Here is a 19586-nt window from a genome sequence, read left to right on the forward strand (position 1 = left end):
AGACAGTAATGATGGGGATGTTTTATTCTGGATAAATAAATACGTGAGCAACAGCCTTTCTCCAGCTACAGAATGTGGGCTAGATGATTAAATATATCGTATATCATAAATACATCCCTATATTCTTTACATCTTGTTTAGCTCATTTGTATCGTAACTGAAAAATAAAATATAAATATAAAAACGAAGTACAGTTTCCAAAATCTAGCGTAATTTTAGGGAAATCATGGACTTTGAGGTCTTTGTTAGCTGATTTTCACTGGTCAGACTGACAACACGAGTTCGCGGGATGTAAACAGTGAGCAGCGGGAAAAGTAAGATTAAGAAACGGGAGTTTTGGGAAAATTAATCATTGACAGTGATTTAGAGGCAAACAGGTGAAGTTGCACGATGGTTAAAGGAGGAAATGATATGTCTGTAGATCCCGAATATCTACATGCCACCCTAAATCAACTTAGAACGAATTTGAGACATTGGGGTACCACAAAACAACTGGGTAAGTGTACGGTTTTATTTATTTAATAAATATCAGGTCCTACTCTGAAGGACCATTCTTTTGGTTTCTCTTGGTGATGTTCAGCAGGAAGTTTCATTCTGCTAGGCCAACTTATCGTGTCCGTCTCCATCGCTCCACTGCCTTAGTGAAATATTTTGGCTTGGCATGCCTGGATTATCTTCTATTTTAAAAAGAAGTTTTCCTGTCAAAAATATTTTTTGGCAGGAAAACTTCCAGTGATGATTTAAAGCTGTCCATAGAGCAGTTCAGTAAATTTTTAGAAGTGCACACCTATGCAATATAGTAATAGATAATTAGATAATTTTGTAAATGACAATACATCAACATAATAAATATATGTTAATATGTTATTCTTGGTGGAAATCAATAATAGAAACAGTTCAACAGTTGCTAAAAGCTATTAACAAAGGCATAATTTGTGCACAACTACACAATATAGCATTAGGAAATTAAATATTAATTTTGTAAATTATAATACATGAACATAAAATGCGATTTTCTTGGGAAATAAAAATAAAAAATATCTTGCTACAAACAAATATACTAATGAACAAAGTCGCTAGCATAGGATCAGGATGTCATCTTGTCATTTGTCAAGTGTTTGTTATCTGCCTGATCTAGTTGAGGCCTGGTGTACGCCCTCGGTACTTCCACCAGTACCTCGCAAGCTATACATTCTTGAAGGAATGCTATGGAGCTGAAATCTATGCATTCCTTCAAGCTATGAGAAACATATATAACTCGCAATCAGAAAGAGTGATTGAACAGGCCACCAACATCCGTGACGATGACGACGATCCAGATAACCTTAAATTATAGGCACCGATTTACTAAATACATCATGATCATTCAAAGCTATATTTCTACCAATAGATTATTTAAATTGTGACTGGAGGGTACTGGACTTAGTAGTCGTGGTCAGTCTACATACTGGTTTTTTTATTCCAGCATGGATAACTTAATTATTTCTCATGCATATCAGTTTAAAATCACAAATGTTGTCTTAAATCATCAAATGCATCATCTAAAGCAACATTTATACAAATAGATTGCTTAAACTGTGAGTGGATGGTAATTAGGCACACCCATAAAACCATAATATGCATCTACATGGCAAAAAATACAAAACTAGAGGTCCTATAGACTTCTTCTAGAATTTCTCTATGTAAGTTTATGTAAATAACAGTCAGAAACGAGCAAGTCTTCAACTTGCTTTTGAAACTATTTGATGTCAAGTGAAAGACTTATAAGATCTAGGAGAACCAGACTTGAAAGTGTAAGAACCAATATTTGAAGAAAATCTTGGCTCAGACAATACAAGTCCAACAGCAGTTTGACATGCGTTGATACCTTCAAATGCTTTAATGACTTGCAGCAAATCTCTCAAATAAGGTGGAAAGTCAGTATAGTACTTGATGAGTGAAAACAAATTTAGAAAAAAATATTCTGGCCTTCATAGACAGCCAATGGAGCTCAATCAGTGTAAGATTAATCCTGTTTCAGAATCAAATACCCTTAAAATTTTGTAGCTCTGTTCAAAATCTTTTGTATTTTCTTGAGTTGTATCTTGGGTAGATTGCAGTAAATTGAAATACAGCAATCCACTCTACTAATAAAACACCTGCGTAGAGCTGATGGCCAGGGGTGGTTGCTGCTGTTTGGCCCCCAACTCTTGGGGTTGGGGGGTGGTCCCACGACGTAGACGCTGCAGCTCCAGGCTGCACAAATACAACACCAACAGACCATTTACACCATGAAACAAAAGTCCTCAAAGTCAAGGACCACCTCGACATGAGAGGCACACAAACACTTGCCGCAGCCACCACAAACACATCACACCCGCTACACTACATAGCAGAACACCCACACACACCAAGAAACATTAAAACAACACCCAAAGACCTTTATTATGCACAAATACTCTCTTCTCTTCCTCCACAACCACCAAATACCAGCCTCCGGAAACATATTCATAATCTTATCACACACCGCTCCATTAACACACTGAAAGACAACACACTGCTGCATGCCAGACCCCCTGATATCCACCCTTCTGAATCCTCTCTCCCACGAAAGGACAGGGTCCACTTGGCCAGACTGCGGTGCGGCCACCACCCAGCACTTCTAAGCTACCAGAAGAGGCTGGATGACCGCATTGTGAACAGCTGCCCAGGATGTAACAGTTCACCCCATACCATACAACACATAATGGAAGACTGCATTATACACAATCATGCACGCAAACAACACAACATACACTCTATAAAGGATTTGTGGGAAAACCCAGTTTCGGCTGTAGCATTCCTTGGGGAGACGGGACTGCTAGGACAGACAGTCTAAGGAACGACAACAACAACTAATAAAACAACTCACCACAAGTCTCTTGACAGAGCTCTTATCTAAATATTTTGTTAAGTGTTGAAAATATCAAAAAGAAAAGTAGAATTAATTGCCATCAGCATTTAGCTTAAATGTTATTGACTTTCCAGTCATATGAACAGAAAAGAATTAGGCCCAGTATACTCCATTGTGGGACACCTCTTCTTGGTGTTTTATATCATTAAAGATTTACCAATTTATGCACAATATTCCTCTCCTACAAATAACATCATAACTATAGTATTACCTTAGCCATGATCCCAATAGATCTTAGATAATTTAGAAGTACCTCATGGATTACCATACATATCAAAGGAAACAAAAACTAACACCCCTCATTTGCCACCATCCATCATTTCCATTAGGTCATTGACCATAGAATATGTTCTGGTCTGTGCAGAATACAATTGCTTCTAAGCAGACTTACACAGAAAAGTACAAACTTTTTTAAAGTGGTCTGTTAAGTGCTTATGAATTGCATATTCCAATACTTTTGACAAATAAGACAAGAAACCATGTCATTGAAATGCAGCAATGCACCAGCTTCCTGTATGAAAATACTCAACTTGACAAAGGAAATCTATAGACATTAAAAGACACCCATTAATTTTGAAATTTGAAGTTCATTTCCATAAATTCAAAACTGCTTACATTTATTCTCCTTAGAGTCTTTGAATGAAAATAGGTATTTAGTTAAAAAATACCAACTCTTTCCCTCAGGTTGTTGTTGTTGTTCCTTAGACTGTCTGTCCGAGCAGTCCTGTCTCTCTGAGGAATGCCACGGCCAAAACTGGGTTTCCCCACAAATCCTTTATGGAGTGTATTTTGTGTTGTTTATGTGCATGATTGTGTATAATGCAGTCTTCCATGATGTGTTGAATAGTATGGGGTGAAGTGTTACATCCTGGGCATTTGTCCACAATGCAGTCATCCAGTCTCTTCTGGTAGCTTAGAAGGGCTGGGTGGTGGCTGCATCACAGTCTGGCCAGGTGGACTCTGTCCTTTCATGGGAGAGAGGATTCAGAGGGATGGATATTGGGGGATCTGGCATGCAGCAATGTGTTGTCTTTTAGTATGTTAATGGAGCAGTGAGTGATGTGATTATGAATATGTTTCTGGAGGCTGGTATTTGGTGGTTTTGGAGGAAGAGAAGAGAGTATTTGTGTGTGATATAGGTATTTGGGTGTTTTTTATGTTTCTTGGTGTGTGTGGGTGTTCTGCTATGTAGTGTAGTGGGTGTGCTGTGTTTGTGGAGGCTGCAGCAAGTGTTTGTGTGCCTCTCATGTCAAGGTGATCTTTGACTTTGAGGACTTTTGTTTCATAGTGTAGATGGTCTGTAGGTGTTGTATATGTGCAGCCTGTAATTGTTTTTAAGGCTTTGTTTTGTATGGTCTGAAGGGTGTTGAGGTGTGTCTCACTGAGATTAGGTGCCCATGCTGGACTCGCATAATTCATCACTGAGCGTATGCATTGTTTGTATATTGTAGTAATAGTTTCTTTGTTTTGTCCATATGTTGTCTCAGTGATTGATTTAAGGTCCTGGTGCTGCAGCATCTTTGTCGTAGGACCACCCACCAACCCCAGGAGTTGGGGGCCAAACTGCAGCAAACATCCCAGGCCACTGGCACTATGCAGGTGGCCCCTATCCCCAGGAGAGGTGTCAGTCGCCTAGGCGAGTACCCTCCCCTTAGGTTATGAAAGAAGGTGTATGTGGAAGGTGTCTTTCAGTTACTTTAGTAATCACATTCATATACTGGTAACCAAGTTTCTGTCAAAGCCATTATATGAAACACCTTTGTATGTGATAATTCTTGAATTTAAATAATTTTATTTCCAATGGACAAAATATTCACAAAACCACACATCAAAACCTCAGCATTAATATCCATGGTTAGTGATAGCTACTAAACTCAGAATATCTGCACCTGGAGCAGTACAACATCTTATGCTCTGTATCTGATCACCTCTGTCTTCAGCAGCATATACAATTAGTAGAGTTAGAACAACTTGTTTTGTGATTGTCAAAACAAAAATCACAGGCTGATCTTTGAATGTACAGTACACTTATTCTCAGTATGACCATACCTCTAACAATGAAAAAGTCAGACCATGATATGTTACATGCTACATACCTGCCCTATTGTAGCATAACTTTATCTCCACTATCAAGAATTGCTTTCTGAATGTCTTGTGTATACTTAGATATGTAATGGACAGTCCACAGTATTGCTTGTTTTCTATATCTATCTCTATTCTATATCTATAAGGGCTTATACCCCCTTATCAGGAAGGAAGCTAAGTCAAAAGACATGCACCCACTCCCACCCATCCAACTACCATACACCACCCTTTCCTCCCTCTCATCATAGCTCACTGAAGCTCCTTGTGGATGAAGGGTCATCCCTGTCTCCTGCCCAGTGCCCTGGGTCAGAAACAATGCAGCAAGACACAGTACATCTACAGCAAAGCCACTTCACTTAATTGGCAACCTCCCTCTCTTTCCCCTCTTGCAAATAATGATAATGTGAAGAAATCCCTTCAAATGCACCATCCTCATCACTTTAAACATCATATATCATAATATTTTGGTTGTAATTTGCCAACTTTGTACTGGACCCTGGACACACTTAGGGTATCATACTTTCTTTTTAGTGGAATCAATATTATTGCATTAGCCACATTTTGCCCATATTCTTGATTCATTGTGGACTTGTTATGATCTCTTGATTTTTGATAACTGAAGTTTTGTGTTCTTTAAGTACAGTAAACTCTTGATATATCAAATGAAATGGTGGAAAGTTTGGTTTATAGCTGAAAATATGCACTGTACATACATATATATTTAGCCTTTTCCATACGCCCATCATCCATACCAAACCTTGCAATGCATATTCCAGCCTTGCTCATTATATCAGATGAATGGTTGGTAGGTTTCATTAGGGTCAATATAGCCAAAATTTTGTTTAACATGGTTCAGTATAGTGAGTGTTTATTGTACTTACAATACATGAATACTATACAAATTTCTTCATGCATGAAGTTCAACCACATCCCAATTCTGGTTGACTGTATTACTATTATACTAAAGGGTACTGTTATATGAATAAATCTCACTTATTACCATATTTCATTTATTGGCTGACATAAGGTATAATTTTGATTCATTCTTATGTATCTCAGGTTCCAACTTGTTAAAACAGTATGAAGCTGAGGTGCAACACTTGGAAGATTTGTTTTCAAGAACATTGAGTGTAGGGGAGAGTAACTCCGCATTGGTCATAGCACCAAGGGGGACTGGCAAATCTGTGGTAAGAAACATATGAGATTGAGTAAAGATGAATATTGTTGAAATTCAGCCTTTTCTATATTGATGGCATTATTATTATTATGGCTAATGCTAAACTTCATTACATAAGAACATAAGAATAAAGGAGACTGCAAAAGACCATAAGGCCTACACTAGGCAGCTCCGTATCCATCACTACCTGTCATCCCCATCCATAAAGTTGTCTAATCGTTTTTTAAAACAACTGATAGTTTTAGCGCTTACTACATGGTTACTAAGTTTATTCCATTCATCGACCACTCTATTAGTAAACCAATTCTTGCCTATTTCCTTCTTAAATCTAAATTTGTCCAGTTTACACCCATTACTGTGAGTCCTGCCTTGTTGTTTTATTATGATGACCTTGTTTGCATCACCCTTGTTATAGCCTTTGATCCACTTGAACACCTCTATTAGATCACCCCGCACTCTGTGTCTTTCCAGAGAGTGTAAGTTTAGGTGCCTAAGCCTCTCTTCATAAGGCAAATTTCCGAGTCTATCATTTTGGTAATTTTTCTCTGTACTGATTCTAGTGAATTTATGTCCATTCTGTAGGATGGAGACCAAAACTGTACCACATAGTCAAGGATGGGTCTAACTATTGCTATACACCCAATCATACATACATATACCAAGGCTTTTTCCCCCTTACAAGGGAGGTAGCCAAAAAGGAAAAGGTATAAAATCATTCCCACCCATTCCATCCCTGAATACACTCCACACCCCTCCACCCTCCCTCTTATCTTAGCACCTTCTGGATGACGGGTCATCCCTGCACCTTGTCCACTGCCCTGGGTCAGAAGCAGTGTCGCAAGACACAGCACATCCACAGCAAGGCCGCTTCATTAAATCGGCGACCCCCCCTCTCTGTCCCCCCATTGCATAAAAGGAGAAGACGGGGAGAAATCCCTTCGGGCTGCATCAAATTTTGCTCACACATACTACCTCACCCCCCATCCCCTCGCCCATTCCACCTCATGCATCACAACATCATCCATATACAACCATTCTCCATTCACCCGTCTTCTGTCCTCTCCCATCATTCCTCAACCGACATTCCCCTCTTACAAAGGATTACAAAGGCGGAGCATACCGACAGGAGACCTTTTGATCCATATCTAGGTCAGATGCAAAAAAAAAAAAAAAAAAAAAAAAAAAAAAAAAAAAAAAAAAAATATTAATAATAAATTAAAACTATAACAATGTAAATAACAATTAAAATACATAAATAAATGCATTGGTATAGTTGAATAACAAACAAACAGGTAAATAGTAAATGATAATAAATTGACATATAACTAATAATAAATGAAAATCAGACAGACAAATTATAACAAAACAAAAACAAATAATATAACATAAATTATAATCATTACAGCATCTTACTTAGGTATTTATCTAAATGATTCTTAAAGCTTCGAACTGAACTACATTGCACTACCTGTGCAGGAAGTTTATTCCATTCATTAACTACACGGTTGGCAAAGTTGTTTCTACCTACTTCCAAATTGAATCTATTTCCGGACAGTTTGAGACCATTGTTTCTTGTCTGATTCTCATTCAATGTGAAAATTTGGTCACTTTTGATGTTGTCAATTCCCTTTAAAATCTTAAAGACCTGTATCAAGTCACCTCTGAGTCTACGCTTTTTTAGGGAAAACAGATTCATGTGCTTAAGTCGATTTTCGTATGATTTATTTTTGATATTTGGAATCAGTTTTGTGGCTCGCCGTTGTACTTTTTCCAGTCTGTCAATGTCTTTAATGAGATTCGGTGACCATACGGAAACAGCATATTCCAAATGTGGACGAACTAACGATTTATATAGCTTGTTAATGAGTGATGGACTTTTGAAATCAAACGATCGTGCAATCAATCCCAGAATCTTATTTGCTTTCTCAGAGGCTGAAATACACTGCTTGGATGATTTGAGGTCGTTACTGATAATTACGCCGAGATCTTTTTCACTATCCACTTTTGTTAACGAATTTCCAAATAATTTGTAATCGTAATTGCTGTTATTTTTACCTATGTGCATTACCTTGCATTTACTTGTGTTAAATTTCATTAGCCACTTTTCAGACCATTGCTGTAATTGATCTAAATCTTCTTGAATATCTAATTGGTTTGAGTGATCATTTGCCACTCCGCACAGTTTTGTATCATCAGCAAATTTGGAAACAGTAGATTTTAGTCCATGGTCTATATCATTTATATATACTATGAATAGAAGTGGCCCAAGAACGGAACCCTGAGGAACTCCACTTGCAACACTTTTCCATCCAGAAGTTTTTCCATTTAAAACAACTCTCTGTTTTCGACCTTTCAACCAATTACTAGTCCAACCTAATAGGCTACCACTTATTCCATGCAAAGCTAATTTAGTAAGTAGTCTTTCGTGTGGGACGGTATCAAAAGCTTTTGCAAAGTCTAGATATATTAAATCTATATTGTTTCTTTTGTCATAATTCGAGATAACTGTGTTGTAGAATTCGAGTAAGTTAGTCACGCAAGAACGTTTCCGTCTGAAACCATGTTGGCTATCATTTATCAAACGGTTACTTTCTAAATGATATTCGATAGCATCTCTGATGATAGTTTCCATTATTTTTCCTACGATCGAAGTCAAACTAATAGGCCTATAGTTATTTGGTTTCTTTTTGTCACCTTTTTTGAATATGGGAGTAACGTTAGCTAGCTTCCATTCTATTGGGACATCTCCGGATATGATGGATTTCTTGAAAATAATTTCTAATGGAACAACAATCTCATTTTTAATTTCCTTTAAGATTCTTGGATGCCAACCGTCAGGCCCTGGTGTTTTGTTAACTTTGAGTTTGTCTATACACCTTTTAATTGTTTCTTTTGTTATATTTACCGTAGTGAGTAAGTTTACCCCAGACTTTTCACAGGTTTCAGTTTGGAATTCACTTTGAGGTGTTTCGTTTACGAATACCGAGCTAAAATAATTGTTTAAGAGATTACACATTCCTTCATTTGAATATTCAAGTTGACCGTCAGCAGATAATAGTGGACCAATGTGATTCCTAACAACCTTTTTATCTCTAATGTAACTATAGAATTCTTTGGGATTCTCTTTGGATTTCTCAGCGATGTTCATTTCGTATTGTCGTTTTCTTTTTCTTATTGTCTTTTTTAAATCTCTCTGTATTGATACATAACTTTCATAGTCATTAGATGCACCCGAGCACTTATATTTCTTATAAGCCTGTCTCTTTTTAGCAATACTTTTTTCAGTTTCTTTGTCGAGCCACTTAGGGCGAGCCTGATTTGGGGGACGTCTGTCCTTAAAAGGAATGTAAGTTTGAATCATCTTAGTGAGCGTATTTTGAAATATTTCCCACATCTGATCTACAGGCCTTTCGTTTAATTTTTCCTCCCAATCTGTAAGCTGAAGCTCCTGACGTAGTTCTATGAACTGAGCTTTACTGAAATCGGGTATTTTAGAAGCACAAGTATCTATTCTAAAATTGTTTAGGAGTTTGAATCTGACTAAGTTGTGATCGCTATTTGCAACAGATTCACCGACTTCTACATCAGTTGCCATGCTTTCGCGGCTAGTGATCAATAAATCGAGTAAGTTTCCATATCTTGTGGGCTCTTTTACATGCTGAATTAAGTAATTGTCACCAAGAAAATCAATCAAGCGACTACCTATATGGCCATGTTCAAGGGTCATCCAATCAATGTCAGTAAAATTGAAATCACCCATTATCAATAAATCCCGGTTGCAGAAACTAGACAGTTCTTGAAATAACAGTTTGTCGTCTGCTAATGATAATGTCTTTGGCCTATATATTACACCTATATTCATTTTTTGTCCATTTGTTTGGGTTAACTCAACCCACAAACTGTCATATGCATCCTGTTTCACTTTCTCTAAAACACAAGCATGAACATTGTTTTTAACGTACAATAGAACACCCCCACCTTTCTTGTGGTTTCTATCCTGATGAAAGTGTTTAAATCCCGCAATATTAAATTCAGCTTCGAACTCTGTACCATTTAACCATGTCTCAGTTATTCCTATCATATCGAGATTTTCGCTTTTGACATACGCCTGTATTTCTTGAAATTTGTTCCTAATACTACGAGCATTAAAGTACATAGTTTTAAGAAACTCCTGATTATTTCTTTTTGACACATTTTGAGTTTCAATATCATGTCTTATATTATCATTTTGTTTTTTATTTATGCCTTGCTCTATATTATTATTATTTGGTCCTTCATTGACATTCAATGTCTCATTAACATTTCTCCTATCAAAATTAACATTTCCCCCATCACGGACATCTGGTCGATTACGGTCATCCGATCTATTTTGTACATTTTGTCCCCCTACGTCACCGTGATTCACGCCGGCCTCCCGTCGTTCAGTGACATTATGTCCGGCATCCCTTTCTAAAATTATATTTTGTCCTCCAGTGACATTATATCCTACCGTGATATTTTTTCCTCCACTATAATTACATCCCATCGTGATCTTTTGTCTTCCACTGTCATTACATCCTATCTTGATATTTTGGCCTTCATTGACATTCTGTCCGGTATCTCTTCCTAAAATTATATTTTGTTCTTCACTGAAATTATATCCTACCGTGATATTTTCTCCTCCATTATCATTACATCCTATCGTGATATTTTGTTCTCCACTATCATTATTTCCCATCGTGATCTTTTGTCCTCCACTGTCATTACATCCCATTGTGACATTTTGTCCTAAGACATTACATCCTAATGTGTCATTTCGTCCTCTAGCGATATTACATCCTATCATGATATTTTGGCCTTCATTGACATTCTGTCCGGTATCCCTTCCTAAAATTACATTTTGGCCTTCAATGACATTATATCCTACCGTGATATTTTCTCCTCCATTATCATTACATCCTATCGTGATATTTTGTTCTCCACTATCATTACTTCCCATCGTGATATTTTGTCCTCCACTGTCATTATATCCCATTGCGACATTTTGTCCTATGACATTATATCCTAATGTGACATTTCGTCCTCTAGCGACATTATATCCTAAAATTATATTTTGTCCTATACTGGTACATTGTTGTACATTAATGCTATACTCTACACTGTTTTCCCAAGTACATTCTATTTCCCCTTCCCTTTGGCCTTCTACCCTAAAAAAGGAGCTAGTTCATTACAAACTCCCACAATGAGGTTTGTAAGAACATCTTTGCCTCTGCGGGTAAGGTGGATCCCATCAGAAGCGTAAAGGTCATGGCGCCTAGAAAAGAGATACCAAGGATCAAGAAAGTGGTATCCCAATTGTGTGCACAACTGCGATATCCTATCATTGATCCCTATGGCTCTACTGTTCCAACACGAACCTGCGTAGATCCTCGGAAGGATCCCACAGACTACGTGACGGCTCCCACGTTCCTTCATCTCCTGAAGGAGGACCTTGTAATTCCGAACAAGCTCCTCTGATCTCACCCTACCTACATCGTTACTACCCGTATGTACAAAAGCCCCCTTCACCCCATCCATCCACCTCATCCTAGGACATCCCCTCATGTTCACTCCCTCCACATCTGCCTTCCATACCTCTTTTATTAGTCTTTCTTCACTCATTCTTTCCATGTGTCCAAACCATCCTAATATTCTTTCATCAACCCTATCTCCCAACTCCCTTTCCACCCCTGTTCTCCTCCTCACCTCCACATTTCTCACTCTATCTAGCCTAGTAACCCCCATCATACTTTTCAGACACCTCATCTCAAACACATTCAAACTCATTCTCTCTTCCTCTCTTATGTTCCATGTTTCTGCCCCATACAGTGCTGTTGGCACAATCACTCCTTCATACAGTCTCCTCTTAGCATGCATTCCCAAATTTCTTTTCCTCATTACACTCTTTAATCCACCAAGGCATTTACTCGCTTCTCTCAATCTACATTCTACCTCCACCTTCACTACACCTTTTCCTGCCACATTTGCACCCAAGTATCTAAAGCTATCCACTTCCTCCAGTCGCTCTCCCTTAATACTGACTTCCAGTCTACTGCCACTTTCACCCCTTGTACATCTCATCACCTTACTTTTACCCACATTTATCTTTAGCTTTCTTCTATCACATACTCTCCCAAACTCTGTCACCAACTTCCTCAATCCCTCCTCCGATCCTGCCACAAGCGCAGTGTCATCCGCAAACAACAGCTGGCTCACCTCCCACTTTTCTCCATTTTCTTTAACCATCTTCAATCCCTGACCCACTACCCTTGCATTTACCTCTCGCACTACCCCATCCATGTATAAGTTGAACAACCAGGGTAACATAACACATCCTTGACGAAGTCCCACCTTTACCTCGAACCACTCACTCTCTCCATTTCTAATCCTGACACAAACTCTACTACTCCCATAAAAACTCTTGACAGCTCCCAAAAGCTTTCCCCTTATCCCATATATCTGCATAATCTCCCACAGTGCCTTTCTGTCTACCCTATTGTAAGCCTTTTCTAGATCCATAAAAGCCCAAAAAACATCCTTCCCCTTTCCTATAGCTTTCTCACATATCTGTCTTAACACAAAGATCTGATCTACACAACCTCTACCTGTCCTAAATCCACACTGTTCCTCACCAATTACTCCCTCTGTTCCTCTCCTAATCCTCTCAATCAAGATCCTCCCATAAACCTTCCCAACTACACTTAACAAGCTAAACCCACTGAAACTACTACATTCACACTTGTCCCCTTTTCCCTTGTAAAGAGGAACTATACAGACACTCCTCCAGTCCTCCGGCACTCTACCCTCTCTCCAGCAAACATTAAATAACCTCACCAGCCAGTCCACCATCACTGTACCTCCCTTTTTCAGACATTCTGCATGGCATCCATCCAGACCAGGTGCCTTACCTGCTTTCATCATCTTAACAACTGCCTTCACTTCATCCTTCCTTATTTCTCCTCCATTTTCCTCACTCATCACTCTCATTTTCTTAGCATTTCCCACTGCAACTATCTTTCCCTCCTTATCCTCCTTCACATTTAGCAACTCCCTAAAATACTCTGCCCATCTTCCCCTTACTGCCTTTTCTTCCATTATCATCTCTCCATCTGCACCTTTTACCTTTTCTTCTCTACTTGATTCGCCTCCTCTTCCTCTCTTAATTTCTTTCCAAAACATCTTTTTATTACTTTCAAAATTTTCTGTCATACTCTTACCCCATTTCACATCTGCTTTCCTCTTTGCCTCCTTTACCTTTTGCTTTACCTCTCTTCTCTTTCCTTTGTACCTCTCATATGACTCCCTCGTCCTATTTTGTAACCAATCTGTGAAAGCTCACTTCTTCTCTTCTACAACCTTCTTTGTTTCCTCATCCCACCATTCACTACCTTTCCTTCTATTTCCTCCTGTCCTTCTTGTTCCACACACCATCCTTGCACACTTTGTGACTCCCTCCTTGAACCATCCCCATTCCTCCTCCACACTTAGCTCTACTCTATCCTTCACTCCCTCCCACTCCTTCAGCTTCTTTTCGTACTCGTTCTCCTTTTCCTCTTCATTCAAAGAATTCACTCTAAGAACCTCCCTACCTTTTGTCCCTTTCCTATTTCTCCATCTATCCTCCACTCTCAACTTACTTTCCATCAAAAAATGATCTGATATTCCCCCACCCTCTCCCCTTATCACATGTACATCCTTAACTCTTCCTATCATAATCCTATTTACCACTACATAATCCATTAACGCTCTATCTACCACCCTTCCCTCCACTACCCTCTCCCATGTGTACTTATGCTTGACTTTCTTACGAATCATGATGTAGCAAAATAATTACAATCTGCATCAATTGACCTCTCATACTGGGCAGCTTTTTTTCCTCTCTATCTTGGCACACCAGTACAATTTTATTCATCTTTAGCATCTTCTTTCACCTGGTCTCTAGTAGGTGGTACTTTTGTGTTTAATATGGCTGTTGCCAGGCTATTTCATTCATGGGCGCCCACAGACTTTCTTGTGGTGGACGCACAAGGTATAATATTAAGCACAATGACACTAAAAACACCAAAATTAACAACTGTGTAACAACAAACAACAAAAGTAACACAGGGATCCGTCTTATCACCAACACTCTTCAATCTATACTCACACGACATTCCCTCACGTAAAACACCATCCATAAAAATAGCATCTTATGCAGACAACATCACCATCACAAGCACACACAGAAATGCAAACACAGCAGCACACACACTACAACCATACTTAGACACACTCCATCACTGGTTCACGAAAAACAGACTCAACATTGCACCATCAAAATCCACAGCCACACTAATAACAAACTGGACAGCAGAACATAAACATATTCCCAAAATCACAATCAACAACACCGATATACCACACACTCACACTCCTAAAATATTAGGCATTACTTACGACACTCACCTCACTTCAAACAACACATTGCCAACATCAAAGCCAAAACAACACCACAACTCAGCACACTAAAAGCAATAGCACACACAACATTCGGCCACAACAAAAACAGTATAAAAATGATACATCCAATAATTTATCGACTAAAAGCAATAGCACACACAACATTCGGCCACAACAAAGACACAACAAAAACAGTATAAAAATTATACATCCGATAATTTATCGACTACGCTAGTCCAGCTTGGGATAGCAATCTCGTCTCCCAACATATGAACACTCTACAAACATTACAAAACACTGCACTAAAAATAATCACAGGCTGTGGATCCACCACACCCACAGGCCACTTACATCATGAAACAAAAATACTAAAAATCAAACACCATCTGGACATGAAAGGCACATAGACACTAGCAGCAGCAACAACCAACACAGAACATCCTCTACACCACATCACACAACAGCCTGACACCACACGACACACTTTCTAAAACACACACATACTAGCTACACTACCACCAGCTCCACCGCACACCTCCATGAAAAAACACGTCCACACCCAAATTACATACAGAGCCCTACAGATACTTCAACACAACTCAATACTACAAACAACACCGCCAGAAATACACAAATCAGAAACGCACTCACACGATCAGGCAGAGTACATCTGGCCAGATTGAGATGTGGTCACCACCCAGCTCTTCGTAGCTACCAGAAGAAGCTGAATGACTCCATCAATGACATCTGTCCAGATTGTGGCACATCATCACACACTATCACACATCATAGAACATTATACAACACACTGATATTCAAGACACCCGCACAAGATACACTCAACGAAGGACCTGTGGCTTAATCCAATCGGTGCTGTGGCTTTTCTCAGGAGCTCAGGGCTGCTCGGCCAGACAGCCTGAGGAACAGCAACAATAACAACAACTGTGGCACACTAGGTAAATACATACCTGCAGTCTGCAGCTAGTGCCTTTACTGCTGAATTTCAGCTAACAAGTATCAACAATGGTCGTTCACATATAAAAGAAATTATTTATTTCTTGTTCGATACTTCTGCAGTCACATTAGCAAAGAATTATAATCATTTCAATGACAACTACTAAATTAATCTAACATCCAATAATCCCGAATTCGTGATTCTCAAATAATAGACTAGAGTATACTAATTGTTTGAGAAACAAAAAGGGAATAATGAATTTGACGGCAACTAAAGAAAATGGACGCTTACGAAATATAGGCTTTCCTCCTCTGTTTTTTTAAAGTGTGGTTGAATATATTTAAAACTAAGTAGTAACAACAAATAAATGAATACTAAATAATACAACAAAATCAGCAACAAAGTAACTTCAGAAATACAAATATAAATTCAAGTTCACTTTCAACACTATACGTCTGCCGAAATTGTTCACTCAAATAAAATCGACAAATTTTGCAATACACACTCGAACAGCTGTCACCGAATATTAATTAACATAACTCAATCAAAAACACTTACGGCACAAGACGAGAAATTCAAACACAAATACAAATTCACCTTCAACACTACACGTTTACCAAAATTGTTCACTCAAATAAAATCCACAAACTTTACAATACACACTCAATCAGCTGTCACACTAGCCGTTCACATATCCACTGCCAAAAACCCAAAACCCCACTAATGTTCACTCGCACATGCATGACTCACACAAACATACACACTCCGCTGACAGGATCGACAAAATTACATATACCACGCGATACAGCACATGTGAATACGTACCACTCGAACCATGACACGTGCATACATTTCACTCGGTGTTCAGACACACAAGCGGAAATCCTGTCGCTAAACAACTCTGCAACTCTACCAGTCTCTATGACACATGAAACCGACAACAATGCATATGTCCACCGAAACCACACAATGTCTCATTTTTCGTTTGTGTTTTCTTCTGTTTATAATTTATATACTACATAGATCCACATGTATTCTAGTGCATACATAATTTTAACACTGATGCTTTGCCACGTTTCTAATGTATGTAAAACATCTACATTTTTCATTGAAAGTTGAGGGTTTTAGAAGGGAAAAATGTTTGAATAGGTGACCTTGTATGCTTGTAATGTCCAAACTGGACGCACGTGCGTCCGGTGCGTCCGCCTGCGGGCACCCCTGATTTCATTAATCTTAGTGGCACCTTTTCAGGAACGAAAAAGTTATCATTAGATAGAATGAGAAAGGAGAATGGGAAGAGAGCAGGCACTATAAATTTCTGTGATGCAATCCCTTACACGGGAAATGTTAATTTAGATATTTTCATCTAAAAACAATTCTTCTAATTCTTAAACCTTAGCTTACGAGGATGCCAATGTTGGCATCCTGAGGCACAAGTGGGTATACAGGGACACTGGCATTGGCGTCCTGATTATATTTATTTTGTAGCTGTAGCTGAGTGACCTTTGTATTCTGTGGACAATTTTCTGTGGTTATCCTTATTCAGGGTGAAAGAGAACAAGAGAAGAGAAAATATTACAGGCATAACTTTATATCTTATAATGTGTGTATTGTGATGCATCATCAAATCAGGCAGCCTAACACTTGTGCATGAGTATTTGACTTGTATTGAAGAGATGAATATGCTCAAACTTACCTACCATTGTCAAGGTATCAGATCTCAGAGATGCATTAAATGCTATTGGGATATTAATTACACCCTTAACCAGAGTCTTTTAAGCCCTTCAAGTCCACTCATAGGACACCATCTTTTTCTTTTTTATGCTTCAGAATGCTGCTGCCATGGTTCCATAAGTATTGTGAAGTGTGATTAGATAAGGTAGAATTAAGGCATGTCTTGACTCAGTATCATTGCTTACCACCCCAGTTCAAATGGCCTTGTCGAACGCCAAAATGGAAAGCTTCTCAATGTTCTCCGACACCTCACTTCCGACCTTCATCTCTCCTGGGATTACCATGTCCCCATGATTCAGTGTTGCCTTAATAATGCCATCAATAGGTCCGTATTGGAGTCACCTCACTTTGTCATCTTTGCTTCAGACAAGTGACTTCCACATGACCTCCTTACTTCAGATATAGGCCTTATTTACAACCTTGATGATTTTATATAGGTTTCACTTACCAACTTCAGCACTCTCTTCAAGAGAATTACTCAGTCTCTTTCTCTCGCCAAAGACGAGATGGCCCATTTTCATAATAAAAATGCGAGAGAGTCTAACATTGTGTATGTCCTAAACCATTCTCCCTCTTTCAAGCTTCACCAAAATTCCTTAGTCCCTTCCATGTCCTCGCCTTAGAACCTACTAACAAAGTCAAAATGAAACATCTACATTCAGATTCAGAGACCATTATCCACCTGGACAACCTTAACCACTTCCATACGGTGACGCCTCCGTAGGTGGCATGAGGAGCAAGTGGGTACTCGATGATGCTGACGTCGACATCTTGATTATATTTATTGTAGTTGTACCTACGTAACTTCCATTCTCTCTAAACTGGCTTCATAAATTTTCTATGGTTATCAAAATACACGGGTGAAAGAGAACGAACGATTGAGCACTGACTTTATTCTTTATCATGCGATTATTATGATGCAACATTACACGTCGGGCAGCTAATGCTGCCAGACGTGCGATGTGCCCCGGAGTGAAGAGGTTAAGCTCTTCTCCTGAGGTGTAGACTGCAACACTGAACCTCGGACTCCCAGTGACACAAATCCTCCTTCCCTCCCCCCTTCACCTTCACCTGTGGCCCACCCGTTTAATCTTCGCAGCTGTATAAACTCTTCTTGAACCTCCAACTGCCTAAGTGCCAAAGTGTTCTCTACTTTCCTCCTTTCAAAACCTTTAATTCTAGTAAAATTTCATACTTACATATACCCTATGTTATGCCTTCATGTTACAAATTATGTCTACCTCATTGTACTGCTTGCTTTAATGTTTATTATTCACTTACAATTTTGTATAAATGATCCCTGTTCAATTTATACATTGCTGGGGTCAGCGACAGATAGCTGGCCGAGCATTTATTGTATATATATGGTGTAGTTATAGCAATTTGTATTCAAATTAGGAATTACAAAAGTAATGCATAATTGGAAGTATGTATGTTCGTATGCATGTATAATTTGTTCTCGAAGTTTCCGTGAGAAGTCGTATATTATCATTTCCTGTTTACTTATTTATCATTTCAATTATTGTAATGTGAAAGTGGAATGAATGTGAAATAGGTTATCCTTGTAAATTATTCTATAATAACTTATTATTTTGAGTGTCCGTTGTTTTCTATGTGAAAGGGAATAAATGAAACTAATTGAATAAATGGTAACTAGGAAATTAGCATGCCCTGTGAAGGGATGCACAGTGAGAGAGTTGTTATTGAGTGAGCAGTGTGTATGCAGTGACCCAATGAACCAATGACAAGGAGCTTGATATCTTCTTTATTGCTCACCAACCAATGTTGAGTTGATATTACATTCAAAATAACGCTCACACAATACAGCAAGGCATAGCACATCCATAGCAAGGCTGCTTCACTTATATGGCGACCCCTCCTCCTCTCTGTCCCCTCATGTTGGAATTAGAGAAAACAGAAATTCCTTTGGGCTGTGTCAAAATATCATCCACACACAACACACAATATGTTTTAATAAATTGATATATATGGTGGTGTCATGGTACTATCCATCATTAGAGGTTCCTCATGAGTGACTTCAGGAACATTTATTTTTTCCCCAATTGCCATGATGCTCAGTATGTGATGGTTGAAGCAGACCTTGTCATATAATGCTGCTCATAATATTTTGTTTTGTTATATATAGTCTGAAAATGGTATGTATAGTCTGAAACATAAATCATATATTAAAGCTCTTGCTAGGCACAATAAATCATTGTCATCCAAATTTTATTATTGTGTTGTAC

General features: G+C 38.6%; 1 protein-coding gene across 1 annotated transcript in view; it reads left to right on the forward strand.

The window, feature by feature from the left end:
- The first annotated feature begins 276 nt into the window (after positions 1–276).
- The window catches only part of Orc4 (origin recognition complex subunit 4), a 39854-nt gene continuing 20544 nt past the window's right edge, over positions 277–19586 (forward strand). Inside the window, exons 1-2 of the mRNA XM_076176734.1 lie at positions 277–496; positions 6077–6204. Of these exons, the coding sequence (XP_076032849.1) occupies positions 391–496; positions 6077–6204 (234 nt within the window). The 5' untranslated portion in view covers positions 277–390. The remainder of the gene's footprint in view (positions 497–6076; positions 6205–19586) is intronic.

This window comes from Oratosquilla oratoria, chromosome 39, assembly GCF_046742065.1.
Source record: "Oratosquilla oratoria isolate Oo_2021 chromosome 39, ASM4674206v1, whole genome shotgun sequence".
Lineage (NCBI taxonomy): Eukaryota > Metazoa > Arthropoda > Malacostraca > Stomatopoda > Squillidae > Oratosquilla > Oratosquilla oratoria.